Below are 20,102 nucleotides of genomic sequence, written 5' to 3'. Positions count from 1 at the left end.
CTCGGAAGTTTACCCCTTTCCGACTGAGTAAAAAAATATTGCGCGGGAAAGAGAAAAACCCACACATTAACGCGCCAGACATCTGACAGGGTATGCCTGAAATATTAGAGGAACAAGAACCCGCTGCAAAAAAGTGTAAGAAGATGCCACTTGACAATGTTGTTTTGAGGTTCGCTAAAATGACCGAATATGCCTTCACTCCAACTCGAGGTTCGAAACTGGCCGCCGGATACGATCTGTATAGGTAAATAAATTACAAAGTGTTTTCTGTGTCCTTCGATATGAACAAAGCAATCAGATGTTTACTGGTTGTAATTTATTTACCTATGTATTTGTAGTAGTAATGAAAAATTTAAACCATTAAGTCTATTCATCTAAATCTATACAACAGTAGTGTCTCTGCTCAGCTGTAAAATACAAAGAAGTCTGGCCAGGGCATCCAGTAGGATTAAAATCTCAAGAATCAGTGACCCTCAGCTCTGAAATCCTGAGAGTCAAATCAAAATCCTGAGAGTCAAAATTTGAAATTTTCAATCTTGACGGTTAATCGTTTCCAAAGGTAAACTGATAAAAATGTCTTTCTTTCAAAAATTATAATTAATTGAATAATATTCAAAAGAATTTAGTTCATCTTAATTTATTATCTAATATTTGTTTTTATTAAATAGATAAAAGTTTTTTTTTAATGTACACTTTTCTTTTATTATACAATGTATTTTTTTGTTTGAATTAAGTACTATATCATTTTTTTTATTTAATTTGAATAACTGAAATCAATTTCTTGTAAACCTTTTAACAAAAAAAACTATCACAGTTTTCTTGCTGAAATTATGTTTTAATGTGTTACATTGGTTAAGCATAATTTGTAAAACCATCTTTATAATTTTTTTTATCCTTTTTTTTTTAATCTGCTCAGCCTCTAGAGGTAATTTTTGTATGCTAATCCTGTTATCATATTTGCCGCCAAAATGTAACAATAATGATTTACGCTTCCCATCCTGTCAAATGCACTGCAGATCGAGGTCATGTAAGGTTATTCAGGTTAACAACAAAATGGCAGCCGCCTGTGTTGGCATGCTGCAAACTAGGCCTGCTCACGATCTCATTCTTGTTATGTACATACTTGAAAGTTATCAAAAACATATGTTACATTTATATGTTGGGAAGGGAATCTTCTATAGCTTACTTATTTCAATTATTTAAATGTTATTGCTTAGAACAAAGTGCAGATCGGCCACTACAGGTAGGTACAGTAGATACTTCACCTGTACATGTGCCCAATTTGGCAATCGGCAGCGACAGTTGGATTAGTCACAGTTGAGTGGCTCTTTTAATTGACTCCTAGGGGTATTCTACTAATTAGTGTCACTGACCATAGCAAATATACCCTTTGTTGAGCCTGGGTATTGGACAACACATAGAGTAATGACAGTGGTGGTCAAAATGTGAAGCGTCAGATTGACGCACGGCATGCAAAAGTCGTGCGTCAAATTTAATTTTGCTGCGTCATTGACCCGAGGTCTCGGGTTAATGGATGCCCTGCTGGCAAGATCACGACTGTCTCATTTTTTTTCGATGGAGTTTCTAAAATAAACCTATAAAATATCTTATTATATTATATAAGATTTGTTACATTTCTTGTATTGTATATTTTATAAATTGTGCTTGTAATTATTTTTCAGTGCCTATGACCATACCATTCCAGCCAGGGGCAAACAGCTGGTAAAGACAGACATCCAGATTGCTTTGCCGGATGGATGTTATGGACGAGTTGGTCAGTGTCCTCTCTAATAAATCCTGATAGTTTCCTCTGGTTAACCTTATGATAACTCGATCCAATTCCCCCAAAAAATTGATGTTATAAAAAAATCCTTGCCTTAAATTTGGTCAAGTGAATGCATGTTTTAATATATACCTTCATTACATCAATTCTAATATAACCCCAGCTATTAGTTACCTCAGAGACACCTCTCCTCATGTAAGTGAACTAAGCTGAACGCCAGAGGCCAATAAGAGCACCTGTCTAGAGGTAGGAGGTCCAGGGTTCGAGTCCCTCTCCTGTTGTAGTTGGCGCCCTGTTGTATTTGACACTTATAAATTAACTAAATATCCACAGAGGTGGTTGAGGGTCTAATTGTGTGTCTCTTTGGGGTCACAGACTTTGTTGGATGTGTGTGTGGGGGGGGGGGGGAGGGGGATGTAGCGAAACTGGATTGGACATGGTTGGTCATCAGTGACCAGATAGCTAGCTCAGTTGGGAGAGTGTCCGTCTAGAGTTCAGAGGGGTCAAACTGTCTGGCTGCAACATTTTGTAGTAGTGTAACTGTCGGTCTGGTAAAGCAGGACATGGACCCTCTGATAGGATCCTCATAATGTGATCTGTACTTTTTTTATTCAAGCTTGATCTCAATTTTGTGACAATAGTATTCATCAGTGAGAAGATTGTCTTGATTCATCAAACTCATTTACATCCTCAGCCTGACTCGTGGTTGTTGCGGTAGATTTAGTAGTTTCAATGCGATCATCATCAACAGTTACACTTTCACCCGCGGTTGTTCCGAACGGACTTAAACTGTTTAACGCTTACTGATTGTACAACACATCAATCTTCTGACATTTCGAAACAGTTTTACCGTCAATTTTCTTCGGTAATATTTTGAATTTCGAGACATTGTCTATCTCGTCACATTCGAAAGCACATTGTTGATGAACACATGTACATTCGCCATGATTACTGAAAAGTAGTCTTGGTCAAACAGACTCTTGATCACGTTAGTGGAAGAGCACTACCGCTAAACGTCTGACTGAGCGAGACAACTTATGCACGTCTGATCTGCGCACAACATTCCAGTTATGTTTCCGGTTTGACAATCGCATGAAAATATTTCATTTGATTTCTTTCATTTTTAAAATTTTTGACTTTTTATTTTGATTTTAACACGAGAGGCAATTGTGAAAATCAGCTTGAGCGATTGTGAAAAAAAACATACTATTTTAGATTGGTAATTCGGCCCCAAATACAGCCCAGCGAGAGCCCTGCAATCTCTTGTTTATAAAAGCATCCACAAAATATACTTGTTTGTCATGGATCACAAAAACGTCGTAAGAAAACATCATATTAATATTTTGAGTGTATTTTAATATTATATTATTAGTAACAGATGATTTAATCTTGTTTCAGCGCCGAGGTCAGGCTTAGCAGCCAAACAATTCATAGATGTTGGAGGTTTGTATTACAAACAACTGTAGTGTGATATAATTTAGCTCACGATGTTGAAATTTGTTATAAATCGTTTGTATAATTTTCAACTTTTTCTGTCAATTACACTGACTTCATTCTTTGTTGGATTTTAATGAAATTTTGTTGAAAAAGAAATATCTTGGGTTTCCTCCTATAATGAGTAAATTATCATAGGTTTATATATACAAGTATGTTGAAAGAAATAAAATTTAGCAGCAAACCATTAGTACAACAATGATACGATATAACAAGCCAATAATTTATAGCAAAAAGTAATTACTTTATAAACAAATATTAAATGTTATAGTAAAATAATAAGGGCCATGATAAATAATATTGCACATCTATCGTCAAGATACTATTGTCTTCAGTATACATTGTACATGTACATTTTTTTCTAAATTTCTCTACAATTTCTATTATTATCTATGATATCTATTATTCTCTATTACATCCATTGTTCTATATACAGTAAAACACGTTAATACGAACACGCTTATAGCGATTTTATGGATATTGAGAACTGATTCCGATTTCCCAGCTATTCTCTCTCTTACTTCTATGTAATTCTGTAATTATATTACGAATTTCACATAGCGAAATATTGTCTATAACGAACCAATTTAGCGGTCCCGTCAGCTGAGACTGTTATTTTAACACTATAGTACGAACCCATCTTCCGAAGTCGGTAGTCATGCCCGGGTGATAATGGCCGTGTCACCAAGAGGCACCCAAGGGCACATTTCAGGGTATATGTTTGTACGGCTATTGAATCGGTGAGTTGTGTTTTCGATGACAGAATAAAGTGAGTTGTTTTATCGATGATTATGTCAAGTTGTTAATCCATTCTTAGGTGTCTTTATGTTTCGCAATGGCTTTATCATCAAGCGACTGAGAGCTAGTGAAAACGAGGCTTCCGGGGTAAAAGGTTACAATGACCGATTTTGTAGTTTCGGACAGTGAAGACGAGGAGAAAATAGAGACAGAGGAGGAACATTCCGTAATCGGTGATGCTACGGCGAGTGATAATCACATGAAACAGGCCGTTTTCTGGAGTCTCAAAATGATACGTCAAATGTTTTTAGTATTTTCTACACACTTGCCTCAAGCGAAAAGTTTCGTCAGAAAGTTATAACAGATTTAAGATAATTGCATCGCTTTTAAGTTACTTGCTTGTATTATTATTTTAATATTTTCATATAGCCAAGTTTTTAGGGGGGGGGAAAAACAATAAAATTCGTAGTACACGTAATACGAAATATCAATAACTGATTCAGTTGGTCCCCTGCAATTCGTTATAACCATGTTTTACTGTATACAAGTATGTTGAAAGAAATAAAAGTTAGCAGCAAACCAAAATTCACCATGGCCAATACCCTCATAGGCTTACAAAGGTTACATCAAAATAGTGTTGCAGAACTTTTATGTTGTAAATAGCTTTTGACTTATCTTGGTTGATGGCAACTAGAAATAATGAAAATATCGTTAAAAGCAACTTTAGAAATATATCTTTCAGTGTGACTGTATAACATAAAGATGAAAAGTCATTGCAAACAGTCTATACTATATAGCATTAATAATTAATCATTACTGTTGTGAGCTTGATTATGCCATACTTCTCCATAGTAAATTTTACAAATCAGTAAGGTTTCTTTCAAAAATATGATGGCAAGGCCTCATCCAAAATTGAAATTAATGGAGATCATCTTGTCCGATTTCAAGTGATTATACTTATAAGATGTTAATTGAAATAAGATTTTAGAAAAACTTAACTTAGCACTGAGGTTTAGTAATTTGACATTAAATTTTTCCAAAACAATCGAGTGCAGTCAAATGTGAAGTCATATTGATTATTATTTTGTAGTTATTTTGTTTTTCTGTTTGTTCAGCGGGCGTTATAGATCAGGATTACCGTGGAAATTTGGGCGTGGTCATGTTCAACCATGCTGAGACAGAATTTAAAGGTGAGTTGTCAATAAACAGCCCCTTTTGTCTGGACTGTGAATTCATTCTGTGATGAAGCCGCAAAGCGAGACTGGCAGAGAAAGTGACTGTAGCATTGTCAACATTTCACAATTGGATGTTGTTTGTCATGCTGTAAAATTAACAGTGAAAACTCATTTTTCACAGATTTTGCTCAGATGTATTCTCGAGTAAATTAAAAAAAAAGATAAGAAAATGTAGGCCGGAACAGTTTACGAATATACGTACAATTAGTTACATGACCACTAGTACTTTGTCGTATCACTCTATGACATTCGAAATTATAAAACTTGGCTTGTCTAGGCAGAGCTGTTCTCTTATGATAGTTGTAATGAAGTACAGTGCATTCCACTTAATCGGGTAACGCTTAATCGGGTATTTCGTTTAATTGGGTAAAATTTCAAAAACCAAAACCATTTTCTCTTAAATCATGTTAAAAAAATTCGTTTAATTGGGTTGGAAAAGTCGTATTTTTCAGTTATTCGAATAGAACAATCGGGACAAAAAATAGAAATGCTCCGATTTTCACGAAAGTCATCGCGTATTTCTTTAAGTTTTAGACATTTATCAACAAATAGTGTAATTTTGATGGTTCAAATGTCAAAAAACAGTTAAATATTACCTTAAACGGTAATGTTATGTCGGGGTTTTGTCATGTTCAGAACTGTGTTGTTGTTGATTCTGCCTCGTGTGGTTTTTCCCCAAGAGGAAGTCGACTAAGAATTGTGGGTAAAATTAAATGTTATTTTTAGAGTCAGCAGCAAGCAAAACGTAATGGGGTTTTAAAAGCATAATTAAGCGACTAGACAATTAAACTTTTACGTCTGGGATGTAAAATCTTCGAAGCAAAAACCAAAACAATAGGTTTTTACCTGGGTCTGATATTGCTACAGATCGATTGATATCACCGCTTACTGTATGTGGCGAATCCAAAGTGAGGGGTTCGCCACGGGGAAATGTGACGACACCGATACACAGGTGAGTTAAAAATCAGTAGCGAGCAGTAAAAGGACAGACGCCCGACGTTAGCTCATAATTCCTATTCAGGTTAGGATTAGAACTGGTTAATAAAAAACATTACATTGGATTTCGTGTTGTTTTATCAGTGACTGCCAGTGTCAAGTTCGTATAAATTTATACCACATGAAACGACCTAAATAAACTCGGTTTCTCCGATCTCTGTGCTTTGGTAATTGGAAATAATATGGAATATTTTAAACTTCAAAGCGAACATAAGAATGTCTCTATGATAAACATAAATGATTTTAGATGTAATTGTCGGCGAGTCCTTAGATCGTATGTCAAATTAGGAACACACGGATGAAACAGGGATGCATGACCCCCCCGATTTGAGGTGCTACGATTGTACTGTGCCGCGAATAAGAAAATCATTAAGGTTTTGTTATTTTAATACACACATTTTTATACAATTAGTAATAGTACTCTGACAATTTGACATCAGTAAAAGCACAAACAAAAACACCGTTTATTAACAATAATAACGCAAATATTTTCATCCAAAATCGACCCAAGTCTGACTACCATTACGGACCAAATCCAAGATGGCGAGGTGCATTTCGGCTTATCGGGTAAGTCGGTTAATCGGGTAAAAAGTCCCCGCAAATAGGCAACCCGATTAAGCGGAATGCACTGTACATCATTTTGTGTTCAAAAAAGAAAATTGCGTACATAATCAATCAGTTTTCATTTATAAGCAGTGTTTTTGCCGGGGTATTTTGGGGGAAATTCAGTTTGGCAAATTGGGAAAGTTTTAGCAAAACCGGGTAATAAATTGGGAAAAATTTAAACCTAACCACACTCGTCAAATGTTCCATACTAACCAATTTTACAATGCACATTTAGCTTTATGGTATGGAAACAATGAAAACAAAGAACTGTGAGTTACATGGTGACATTTCTTTCATGATTTTCTATTCATTATAATAACATCATGTGTCTGTCCTTGGCATATTTGAATGCAGCCACCATATTGGTGAGAGTATGGTCATTTAACTCCACAGGGCCGTCAATGTTTATACTCAACTTAAGTTCTTGTCTATTTGAACGTCGTAGTTTATACTCAACTTAAGTTCTTGTCTATTTGAACGTCGTAGTTTATACTCAACTTAAGTTCTTGTCTATTTGAACGTCGTAGTTTATATTCAACTTAAGTTCTTGTCTATTTGAACTTCATAGTTTATACTCAACTTAAGTTCTTGTCTATTTGAACGTCGTAAAGACCTGTAGTGTTGTTTTTTTCCCGTAGGTAGTTGATCCACATTCTCGTCGAGTGGAAGGTTGTCAAGGTCAATATCCACTGTCAGACTTACTCCGTGTACTACTCTTCTTACTATCCAGAACTGCGACAGATAATGATTGTCTTGTGTCTTTCAGAAGAAATAGGCAAACAACTTGATTCCTTGACTGATCTTTTTAGCACAATATTATACATATAAGCTTCGACTCACGGCCATATTTGTACAATCAGGGTCTTTACGATGTTTACGCTATAAGTATTCTTTTTGATAAAGCTTTACTGCGACATAGATTGATCGCTTTTGTAATCCTCGGATGTGATTACACCACATATGAAGCACATCTGAGGTATTCCGACTGTGAATGGGCATGAATACTTCATAAAAACGATACTGGGAACTTTTTTCAAGATTTTGAAAAGGCGTCATAATTGAGAATTTTTTAGCTGACTTTTAGGGGGGAAATAACACTAAAATACATTGGGGATGGGGTCGTTTGGTGCATCAGTTATATAGGCATGAAAAACACTGGTTAGTTACTATAGGCCTAGCTTAACCAGCAAGGACAATTATGACAATGATTAGTAAAATAAAATAAAAATTTTGACGGCACTACAAAATCAATCACAACATTATCTTGATGCCTAAATGTTTGCTTTGATAAATATCAGTATGTAAACATTTGTTATGATTTTTGGTTGAAGCAGAGACCACAGGCTTGAGCCACTGTCATTTTAATCTAATATTGACAATTTGACATATTGGTTGTTTGTTTACAGTAAACAAAGGTGACCGGATTGCCCAGCTGATCTGTGAGAGGATATACATTCCTGAACTAGAAGAACAAGAGGTAAGAAGCTCTATCTAGAATGAAAATCATTCTGAAATTTTCTTTTCAGGCTATGCTTCTTCAACAGTTTAAAAATGAGGATGGAAACATTTGTGATCACCATATCAATATTTTGCATCAACTTTTCTTAATTGGACGAAGTTATTTTAAGCTTCATCATGGCGGGACACTTACATTAAGTAGCCCATGGCTGCCAGAATGTCCTAGCCCAACAGGGACTGCGGTGGCTGAGTGGTTAAGGTGTCCCGACACTTTATCACTAGCCCTCCACCTCTGGGTTGCGAGTTCGAAGCCTACGTGGGGCAGTTGCCAGGTACTGACCATAGGCCGGTGGTTTTTCTTTGGGTAGTCCAGCTTTCCTCCACCTCTAAAACCTGGCACGTCTTTAAATGACACTGGCTGTTAATGGAATGTTTAACAAAAATAAACCAAACCAAACCTAGCCCAACAGCCTGAGGCTAATGGAATGTCACAGCCCAACAGCTTTGTGTTGAAAGCTGCTCTCAGTAAAAACAACAGATAAAAATTTCTGAAATACAGTTGACAGTGTTTTTCTTACCTTAATTATACAGGAGCCTGTACCTTTTCAATTGAGAAATATGATCATATTTCTTTTTTAATTCGGGAAAATATCCTTTCGTATCAGCTAAAAAATAATTATCAAATCTAAGCTTAAATACCATTTTGAATATGCATAATTTAGCTATGATCAATCAATTTTAACATTGGCTCCTGAAAATATTTTGTGAAATAATATTATGATTGACATTTCTTCATATTCATTAACATACAAGGAAACTTGCAATTTCTAATTGGGAAAATATGAACAAAAAATTTGGGAAAATACTGCAGGATTTCTGTCCGGGAGGGGCATGTGTCTGGCCCAAAATCCACCTATTAAATCACTGATGTAATTTTTCTTTACAAATCAAACTTTTGTGATGGTACTCTTAAATTGAAGCCTATATCAATGTGAAGTTTTGACTTTCAAGCTTTACATCGTATCTAGTGCTTGTTCTGAGCCCTGATGTACTTTTCATTTTTAGCTCGTCTCTTCGAAGAAGAGTGAGAGCTTATGTTGTCACTCCGGCGTCGGCGTTGGTTTTCCAAATGTTGAATTTTTGGTGCAAGTGTTGAAAGGCATAGTAATTTATGGTAATATGGTCCCTGTGGGGGTCAAACAATCCCCTGCCGGAGTTAAACTAAAAGATTTTTTGGAAAAAAAACAGATTTTTGAAAATTTTTGGACTTAGAAAATTTTTGCGTTAAGTTTTTGGTGCGAGTGTTGAAAGGTATTAATACATCACTTTATAATTGTACTAGGGTGCTAATAATTGGCAATAGAGTACCTCTGGGGTTAGACTATCCCCTGCCAGAGTTAAACTAAAAGATTTTTTTGGGAAAAAACCAGAATTTTCTAATTTTTGGACTTAGAATATTTCTGCGTTAAGTTTTTGGTGCAAGTGTTGAAAGGTATTAATACATCACTTTATAATTGTACTAGGGTGCTGATAATTGGCAATAGAGTCCCTCTGGGGTTAGACTATCCCCTGCCAGAGTTAAACTAAAAGATTTTTTTGGGGAAAAAACCAGAATTTTCAAATTTTTGGACTTAGAATATTTCTGCGTTAAGATTTTGGTGCAAGTGTTGAAAGGTATTAATACATCACTTTATAATTGTACTAGGGTGCTGATAATTGGCAATAGAGTCCCTCTGGGGTTAGACTATCCCCTGCCAGAGTTAAACTAAAAGATTTTTTTATAAAAAAAACAAAATTTTCAAATTTTTGGACTTGGAATATTTCTGCGTTAAGTTTTTGGTGCAAGTGTTGAAAGGTATTAATACATCACTTTATAATTGTACTAGGGTGCTGATTGTTGGTAATAAATTCCCTCTTGGGTTAAACTGTCCCCTGCCGGAGTTAAACTAAAAGATTTTTTTGGGAAATAACCAGAATTTTTCAAATTTTTGGACTTAGAATATTTCTGCGTTAAGTTTTTGGTGCAATTGTTAAGAGGTTTTAATACATCACTATATAATTGTACAAGGGTGCTTATATTTGGCAATAGAGTCCCTATGGAGTAAGACAATCCCTTCCTGGAGTAAAAATTGGATATTTTCTTTTTAAATCTGTGTTTTTTTGTTTTTGTTTTTAAATCTTTGGACTTTGTGTTAACTTTATATTGTGAGTGTTGAAAGGCATAGTTATACATGGTATTAGGTTCCCTGTGGGGGTTGAACTATCCCTTTCCTGAGTTAAACTGAAATATTTTTTTGAGGAAAAACACATTTTTAAAAAATTTTCGTGCAAATGTTGAAAGCTTTTTAACACATTACTTTATGATTGTACTAGGGTGCTGATATTTGGTAAAAGATTCCCTATGGAGTTACACTATCCTTTCTTGGGGTGAAACTGAATATAAAACAATATGAAAACGTCACAATAGACAATTTATACCGGTCACATTTTTCAAGGGAGACAACTCTCATTAGGATATGTTGTCAAAAAATTGAAGAAATATGTCCAAAAGCAATTACATTTGTGTTTAATATCTTCCTTTAATCTACAACAGCATAGCTTGTCTCCCAAATGCATGAATTCACAAAACATAATCTGATCAAGTAAACAATATAAACATTAATATATTTTAATTATTTATTGACAAACATTTGCGAGACGAGCTATGCTGTTCTCCAACAGCTCTTGTATATTGTACTGATCCTCAAATAAGCCCCTTCTCCAAGGCTTTAGTATCAAGCTGGGGGGGGGGGGGGGGTTATTTGTGAAACTGTTTAAGCATACAACTTAAAAATGATGATTCTGTGGAAACAAAAATGATGGATTATATTTGTAATTCAGTAATTTGTTGTTTTTTTCCTTCAGACGTTGGACGACACAGATCGTGGGTCTGGTGGATTTGGATCAACAGGGCAAAACTGAAAAGTGCATAGAAAAATTGGAGGATGTTTAGTGGAGAAAAAAATATAAACAAAGTATAATGTTGATGTATGTATGTTTGAAAGATGATTGAATGAACTTGAGAGTGAACTAGAAAATCTGTGCAAGATGATCACTATCTTCAAGCAATGTGTACCAAATACTGGTAATCTACAATTTCACTTGTTTGTTGAAGAATGGAAGTTGCTGTATGATGATATTCATTGGACTCCATTATTATGTATATTTTTGCGATTTTATTTTTGAATCTCATTTATTGTTGTTCTGCTCAACTTGAAAAAGTTACCACCAAGATGTGTTCAATAGATTTGTACAGGGACCAGTGTGTTCGATAATAAGAGTTTTTGGGAATAACCTTGATCTGTTCATGTGCTAATTTTAGCTCTCAGGAATTCCCTTGATGCTCTATTCAATGTGCTAAGTATAGCTTTGAGGATTTCCCCTGATGTACTGTTTAATGTTCTAAATGTATCTATAGTGAATTACCTCATATTATATGTGCTAAATATAGAAATTATAAAAAAACAACTTGTGTTCAATTAAGGCATTTAGCTTGCTATCTATGTGTTCAAGATCATGTAATTCTGTCAAGTGAAATTATGGTTACTGCTTTACCCTCCCAAAATTTGGTTAAAATTGTAGTAAGCTGTACATAAGCTTTTATTTTTGGATTCATATGTTACTTTCCATCTTCAGTTTAAACTTTGTAACTTCGGTTTAGTGACCAATAGTAGGTCTTATGATAATTTTTGTTCTTGTGAAATATATTCCTGACCTCAGGGCTTTTTCTCACTGGTTTGGGAAAGGGCTATTTTGTCTCATTTTGGGAAGAAAGTTGGTGAATTGGGAAAGATTTTTTCAGGAGTAAACTGCAAATTTTGGGAATTTGGCTTAAATAGGAAATAATTTCAATTGGGAATGGGGCCCATTAACGGCCCCAAAAAGCCCTCAGAAAAAGCCCTGGACCTACTGACGAGTTGTCAGAATCTACTACATTTTAGATCAGAAAAAAAAGAACAAAGGAATCCATTTCAATATCTGCCGGAAATTTCTCATTTCAAATAAATGTCATCGGTTGACTCTCAGACAATGAAACTGTTCTTTAATTGGAAGGGGAATCAATAATTTTACTTTGCTTGTATCCATCAAATGGTAAGGGAAAATTCAGATACTGACTTTAACAATATGCTAGTATACATCAAATGGCAAGGAACAATTCAGATACTGACTTTAACAATATGCTAGTATACATCAAATGGCAAGGAACAATTCAGATACTGACTTTAACAATATGCTAGTATACATCAAATGGCAAGGAACAATTCAGATACTGACTTTAACAATATGTTGGTGTATATCAAAGTTGTATAGAGTAGTGATTTCTAACTTCAGTAGTAATTTAATCACCTGCTATTGGCCAAAATAATGAAAAATGAGAGAATTCTGTGTATATTTCCATATCAATCAGATTGTGTATATAAACAATGTTTAATTAGATTATAGGAATTTACAATGTATATCTAGAATTTAATGTACTATGTGCCTTTGTAATGATTATTGTAATGTCATCACTCATTTATCATCGTAATGTCATCACTCGTTGGATCATTGTAATGTCAAAACCATAAATCATTGTGATATATAAACACATTGATCGTTTAATGTCAACACTCATTGTAACGTCATCAATCATTGATTATTGTAATGTTATCACTCATTGATTATTGCAATGTCAACACTCATTGATCGTTGTAACGACATCAATCATAGATCATTGTGATATATAAACACATTGATCATTGTAATGTCAACACTCATGGACCATGGTAATGTCATCAGTCATTGATTATTGTAATGTCAACACTCGAGCTCATTGATCATTGTAATGTCATCACTCATTGATCATTGTAATGTCAACACTCGAGCTCATTGATCATCATAATATCATAACTCATTCATCATTCTTATGTCAACACTCATGGATCATTGTAAATGTCATCACTCATTCATCATTGTAATGTCAACACTCATTGATCATTGTAATGTCAACACTCGAGCTCATTGATCATCATAATATCATCACTCATTCATCATTCTTATGTCAACACTCATGGATCATTGTAATGTCAACACTCATGGATCATTGTAATGTCAACACTCATGGATCATTCTAATGTCAACACTCATTGATTATTGTAATGTCAACACTCATGGATCATTGTAATGTCAACATGGATCATTGTATTGTTAACATGGATCATTGTATTGTTAACACTCAATGATCCTTGTAATGTCATCACTCCTTGATCTTTGTAACGACATCAATCATAGATCATTGTGATATATAAACACATTGATCGTTTAATGTCACCACTCATTGATCATTGCAATGTCATCACTAGTTCATCATTGTAATGTCAACACTCATGGACCATTGTAATGTCAACACTCGAGCTCATTGATCATTGTAATGTCAACACTCATTGATCATTGTAATGTCAACACTCATTGATCATTGTAATGTCAACACTCAATGATCCTTGTAATGTCATCACTCCTTGATCTTTGTAACGACATCAATCATAGATCATTGTGATATATAAACACATTGATCGTTTAATGTCACCACTCATTGATCATTGTAATGTCATCACTAGTTCCTCATTGTAATGTCAACACTCGTGGACCATTGTAATGTCAACACTCGAGTTCATTGATCATTGTAATGTCAACACTCGAGCTCATTGATCATTGTAATGTCAACACTCATTGATCATTGTAATATCAACACTCATGGATCATTGTAATGTCAACACTCATGGATCATTGTAATGTCAACACTCATTGATCATTGTAATGTCAACACTCATTGATTATTGTAATGTCAACACTCATTGATCATTGTAATGTCAAGACTCGAGCTCATTGATCATTGTAGTGTCATCAATCATTGATCATCGTAATATCAACACTCATTGATCGTTTTATGTCAACACTCAGGGTCAATGTCATCACTCATTGATCATTTTAATGTCAATTTATGTCATTTATTAATTATCGTAATTGTCAAAAGACTTCAATCATTGATCTTTGTAATGTCATCAATCATACATCATTGTAATGTCAAAACCATCAATCAGTATGATATATAAACACATTGATCGTTTAATGTCAACACTCATAGGGTCATTGTATTGTCAACTTTTCCTGATTATATACTATATTATATATTAATTGCATGAAAGTGCCATTTTTGTAGCCGGTTTTTCAATAAATAGGCTTTGTGTTAAAATGTTGGAAGTGTCCTGTAATTTGTCTTAGGAGTCAGAATTTAGTCTTCTGATCCGTGTATTCTGTACCCAGTACGATGTATCCAGTATTCATTACCCTGTACGATGTATCCAGTATTTAGTACCCTGTACGATGTATCCAGTATTCAGTACCCTGTACGATGTATCCAGTATTCAGTACCCTGTACGATGTATCCAGTATTCAGTACCCTGTACGATGTATCCAGTATTAAGTACTCTGTACGATGTATCCAGTATTCAGTACCCTGTACGATGTATCCAGTATTCAGTACCCTGTACGATGTATACAGTATTCAGTACCCTGTACGATGTATTCAGTATTCAGTACCCTGTACGATGTATCCAGTATTAAGTACTCTGTACGATGTATCCAGTATTCAGTACCCTGTACGATGTATCCAGTATTCAGTACCCTGTACGATGTATCCAGTATTCAGTACCATATGTACGATGTATCCAGTATTCAGTACCCTGTACGATGTATCCAGTATTAAGTACTCTGTACGATGTATCCAGTATTCAGTACCCTGTACGATGTATCCAGTATCCAGTACCCTGTACGATGTATCCAGTATTCAGTACCCTGTACGATGTATCCAGTATTAAGTACTCTGTACGATGTATCCAGTATTCAGTACCCTATACGATGTATCAAATATTCTGTACCCTGTACGATGTATCCAGTATTCAGTACCCAGTACGAGGTGTTCAGTACCCTGTACGATGTATCCAGTACCCTGTACGATGTATCCAGTATTCAGTACCCTGTACGATGTATTCGGTACCCTGTACGATTTATCCAGTATTAAGTACTCTGTACGATGTATCCAGTATTCAGTACCCTATACGATGTATCAAATATTCTAGTACCCTGTACGATGTATCCAGTATTCAGTACCCTGTACGATGTATACAGTATTCAGTACCCTGTACGATGTATCCAGTATTCAGTACCCTGTACGATGTATCCAGTATTCAGTACCCTGTACGATGTATTCAGTACCCTGCACGATGTATTCAGTACCCTGTATGATGTAGTCGGTACCCTGTACGATGTATCCAGTATTCAGTACCCTGTACGATGTATCCAGTATCCAGTACCCTGTACGATGTATCCAGTATTCAGTACCCTGTACGATGTATCCAGTATTCAGTACCCTGTACGATGTATTCAGTACCCTGTACGATGTATCCAGTATTCAGTACCCAGTACGATGTATTCAGTACCCTGTACGATGTATCCAGTATTCAGTACCCTGTACGATGTATCCAGTATCCAGTACCCTGTACGATGTATCCAGTATTCAGTACCCTGTATGATGTATTCAGTACCCTGTACGAGGTATTCAGTACCCTGTACGATGTATTCAGTATTCAGTACCCTGTACGATGTATCCAGTATTCAGTACCCTGTACGATGTATCCAGTATTCAGTACCCTGTACGATGTATACAGTATTCAGTACCCTGTACGATGTATTCAGTACCCTGTACGATGTATCCAGTATTCAGTACCCTGTACGATGTATTCAGTACCCTGTACGATGTATCCAGTATTCAGTACCCTGTATGATGTATTCGGTACCCTGTACGATGTATCCAGTATTCAGTGCCCTGTACGATGTATCCAGTATTCAGTACCCAGTACGATGTATCCAGTATTCAGTACCCTGTACGATGTATTCAGTACCCTGTACGATGTATTCAGTACTCTGTACGATGTATCCAGTATTAAGTACCCTGTACGAGGTATTCAGTATTCAGTACCCTGTACGAGGTATCCAGTACCCTGTACGATGTATCCAGTATTCAGTACCCTGTACGATGTATCCAGTATTCAGTACCCTGTACGATGTATACAGTATTCTGTACCCAGTACGATGTATACAGTATTCAGTACCCTGTACGATGTATCCAGTATTCAGTACCCTGTACGAGGTATCCAGTATTAAGTACCCTGTACGATGTATACAGTACCCTGTACGATGTATCCAGTATTCAGTACCCAGTACGATGTATTCAGTATTCAGTACCCTGTACGATGTATTCAGTACCCTGTACGATGTATACAGTATTCAGTACCCAGTACGATGTATTCAGTATTCAGTACCCTGTACGATGTATTCAGTACCCTGTACGATGTATACAGTATTCAGTACCCTGTACGATGTATCCAGTATTCATTACTCTGTACGATGTATCCAGTATTCAGTACCCTGTACGATGTATTCAGTATTCAGTACCCTGTACGATGTATCCAGTATTCATTACCCAGTACGATGTATCCAGTATTCAGTACCCTGTACGATGTATCCAGTATTCAGTACCCTGTACGATGTATCCAGTATTCAGTACCCTGTACGATGTATTCAGTACCCTGCACGATGTATTCAGTACCCTGTATGATGTAGTCGGTACCCTGTACGATGTATCCAGTATTCAGTACCCTGTACGATGTATCCAGTATCCAGTACCCTGTACGATGTATCCAGTATTCAGTACCCTGTACGATGTATCCAGTATTCAGTACCCTGTATGATGTATTCAGTACCCTGTACGATGTATCCAGTATTCAGTACCCAGTACGATGTATTCAGTACCCTGTACGATGTATCCAGTATTCAGTACCCTGTACGATGTATCCAGTATCCAGTACCCTGTACGATGTATCCAGTATTCAGTACCCTGTATGATGTATTCAGTACCCTGTACGAGGTATTCAGTACCCTGTACGAGGTATTCAGTATTCAGTACCCTGTACGATGTATCCAGTATTCAGTACCCTGTACGATGTATCCAGTATTCAGTACCCTGTACGATGTATACAGTATTCAGTGCCCTGTACGATGTATTCAGTACCCTGTACGATGTATCCAGTATTCAGTACCCTGTAAGATGTATTCAGTACCCTGTACGATGTATCCAGTATTCAGTACCCTGTAAGATGTATTCTGTACCCTGTACGATGTATCCAGTATTCAGTGCCCTGTACGATGTATCCAGTATTCAGTACCCAGTACGATGTATCCAGTATTCAGTACCCTGTACGATGTATTCAGTACCCTGTACGATGTATTCAGTACCCTGTACGATGTATCCAGTATTAAGTACTCTGTACGATGTATTCAGTATTCAGTACCCTGTACGAGGTATTCAGTATTCAGTACCCTGTACGATGTATTCAGTACCCTGTACGATGTATTCAGTACCCTGTACGATGTATCCAGTATTAAGTACTCTGTACGATGTATTCAGTATTCAGTACCCTGTACGATGTATTCAGTATTCAGTACCCTGTACGATGTATCAAGTATTCAGTACCCTGTACGAGGTATCCAGTACCCTGTACGATGTATTCAGTATTCAGTACCCAGTACGATGTATCCAGTATTCAGTACCCTGTACGATGTATCCAGTATTCAGTACCCTGTACGATGTATACAGTATTCTGTACCCAGTACGATGTATACAGTATTCAGTACCCTGTACGATGTATCCAGTATTCAGTACCCTGTACGAGGTATCCAGTATTAAGTACCCTGTACGATGTATACAGTACCCTGTACGAGGTATCCAGTATTCAGTACCCTGTACGATGTATCCAGTATTCAGTACCCTGTACGATGTATCAAGTATTCAGTACCATGTACGATGTATCCAGTATTCAGTACCCTGTACGATGTATTCAGTACCCTGTACGATGTATCCAGTATTCAGTACCCTGTACGATGTATCCAGTATTTAGTACCCAGTACGATGTATCCAGTATTTAGTACCCTGTACGATGTATCCAGTATTCAGTACCTTGTACGATGTATCCAGTATTAAGTACCCTGTACGATGTATCCAGTATTCAGTACTCTGTACGATGTATCCAGTATTAAGTACTCTGTACGATGTATCCAGTATTCAGTACCCTGTACGATGTATCCAGTATTCAGTACCCTGTACGATGTATTTAGTACCCTGTACGATGTATCCAGTATTCAGTACCCTGTACGATGTATCCAGTATTCAGTACCCTGTACGATGTATTCAGTACCCTTTACAATGTATCCAGTATTCCGTACCCTGCACGATGTATTCAGTACCCTGTATGATGTAGTCGGTACCCTGTACGATGTATCCAGTATCCAGTACCCTGTACGATGTATCCAGTATTCAGTACCCTGTATGATGTAGTCGGTACCCTGTACGATGTATCCAGTATTCAGTACCCTGTACGATGTATCCAGTATCCAGTACCCTGTACGAGGTATTCAGTACCCTGTACGAGGTATTCAGTACCATATGTACGATGTATTCAGTATTCAGTACCCTGTACGAGGTATTCAGTATTCAGTACCCTGTACGATGTATCAAGTATTCAGTAAAATTATATCACTTACAAATATAGTACTGAAGGTGTGAGTCGTGCATCTAAAATAGATAAGCTTTTGTTCATAACGAACTATATTTTGTCCTAAGTGATTTGATTCACAGAATTTAGTTACTGCGTTGGGAGAATTTTGAACTTGACAAGCTTAAATTTGTAAGTAAAGAAGTTATGGGATAAACAAGTTCCCCGACTCCTGACGATTGTTAATCATTTTTATCCAATTCTCGTTAGTTAATTTTCAATTTTTGAAAAATTAAAAAATTATCTTATTCGAGTTGCATAAAAATGATATAAACAATCTCCACTCGTTCGGGAACCTCTATTTAATGGCAATACAAAAAGACGTACCAAGGTACAATATTGTTATAGAAAAAGTACTTTCCCACTCTACGATACCAGACACAGAGGTATACGTAGTCTAACATACCAGAGCAGGCCCAGAGGTAGTCCAGGATAAGATATATATTCTCACTATACCAGGCCCGACCTAGAAATAGTCCACCGTATGATATGAGGCAAGTAAATAGTCGTGTATACCAAACCAGATCAGGCTCAGAAATAGTATCATTATATCTGGCTCAGAAAGGAAATAGTGATTGTTTAAAACAAGTATCGGGAATGTTACCATGGAGAGGCAGTCATCCGTTAAGTATATCACAACATTGTTTTGTTGGTATCCAATTTCATGGGGGGGGGGAAATCCCGAAACAACATAATGTCTAAAAATTCAGGCCGAATATAGGTCCCTATAAGTTGTATAATTTAAAAGGAATTTGCTTGGAACTGTCACGAATTGATGCTAAATCTGGGCCCTGACAAGGCATACTACTGACAATTTTAAATCTGGGTTCTGACAAGGCATACTACTGACAATATTAAATCTGGGCCCTGACAAGGCATACTACTGACAATATTAAATCTGGGCCCTGACAAGGCATACTACTGACAATATCAAATCTGGGCCCTTGAGTGTATATGAGTATATTTGAATGTATTTGAGTAAAATCAAGCCCCTAATGGACTGAACGGAACAGGTGCGCAGCTTACTAATTCTTCAAAACTGGTGACCCAAGGAAAAGTTGTTGTGTACTTGCAGTTTGCTTCCAAATGTTGTTTGTGCTCGTG

At 36.3% G+C, this 20,102-nt stretch overlaps 1 protein-coding gene across 1 annotated transcript; it reads left to right on the top strand.

Annotated features, from left to right (window-relative positions):
• The first annotated feature begins 26 nt into the window (after positions 1–26).
• Positions 27–14,585, top strand: LOC117315419 (deoxyuridine 5'-triphosphate nucleotidohydrolase, mitochondrial-like). Its single transcript, XM_033869603.1, has 6 exons — positions 27–244; positions 1,683–1,774; positions 3,182–3,226; positions 5,131–5,205; positions 8,259–8,329; positions 11,215–14,585. Exons 1-6 carry the CDS (start codon positions 93–95, stop codon positions 11,269–11,271), a joined length of 492 nt encoding a protein of 163 aa, XP_033725494.1. The 5' UTR covers positions 27–92; the 3' UTR covers positions 11,272–14,585.
• The last annotated feature ends 5,517 nt before the right edge of the window (positions 14,586–20,102 follow it).

This window comes from Pecten maximus, chromosome 17 (assembly GCF_902652985.1).
Source record: "Pecten maximus chromosome 17, xPecMax1.1, whole genome shotgun sequence".
NCBI classification, from domain to species: Eukaryota; Metazoa; Mollusca; class Bivalvia; order Pectinida; family Pectinidae; genus Pecten; species Pecten maximus.
This window is presented reverse-complemented; position numbering and strand designations above follow the sequence as displayed.

Excerpts from the sequence above, each read along its gene's own strand:
- LOC117315419 (XM_033869603.1), top strand. The coding sequence starts at position 93 with ATGCCTGAAATATTAGAGGAACAAGAACCCGCTGCAAAAAAGTGTAAG. Across the intron at positions 5,206-8,258 it reads TGCTGAGACAGAATTTAAAG|TAAACAAAGGTGACCGGATT; the intron begins GTGAGTTGTCAA and ends GTTTGTTTACAG. Across the intron at positions 8,330-11,214 it reads CTGAACTAGAAGAACAAGAG|ACGTTGGACGACACAGATCG; the intron begins GTAAGAAGCTCT and ends TTTTTCCTTCAG.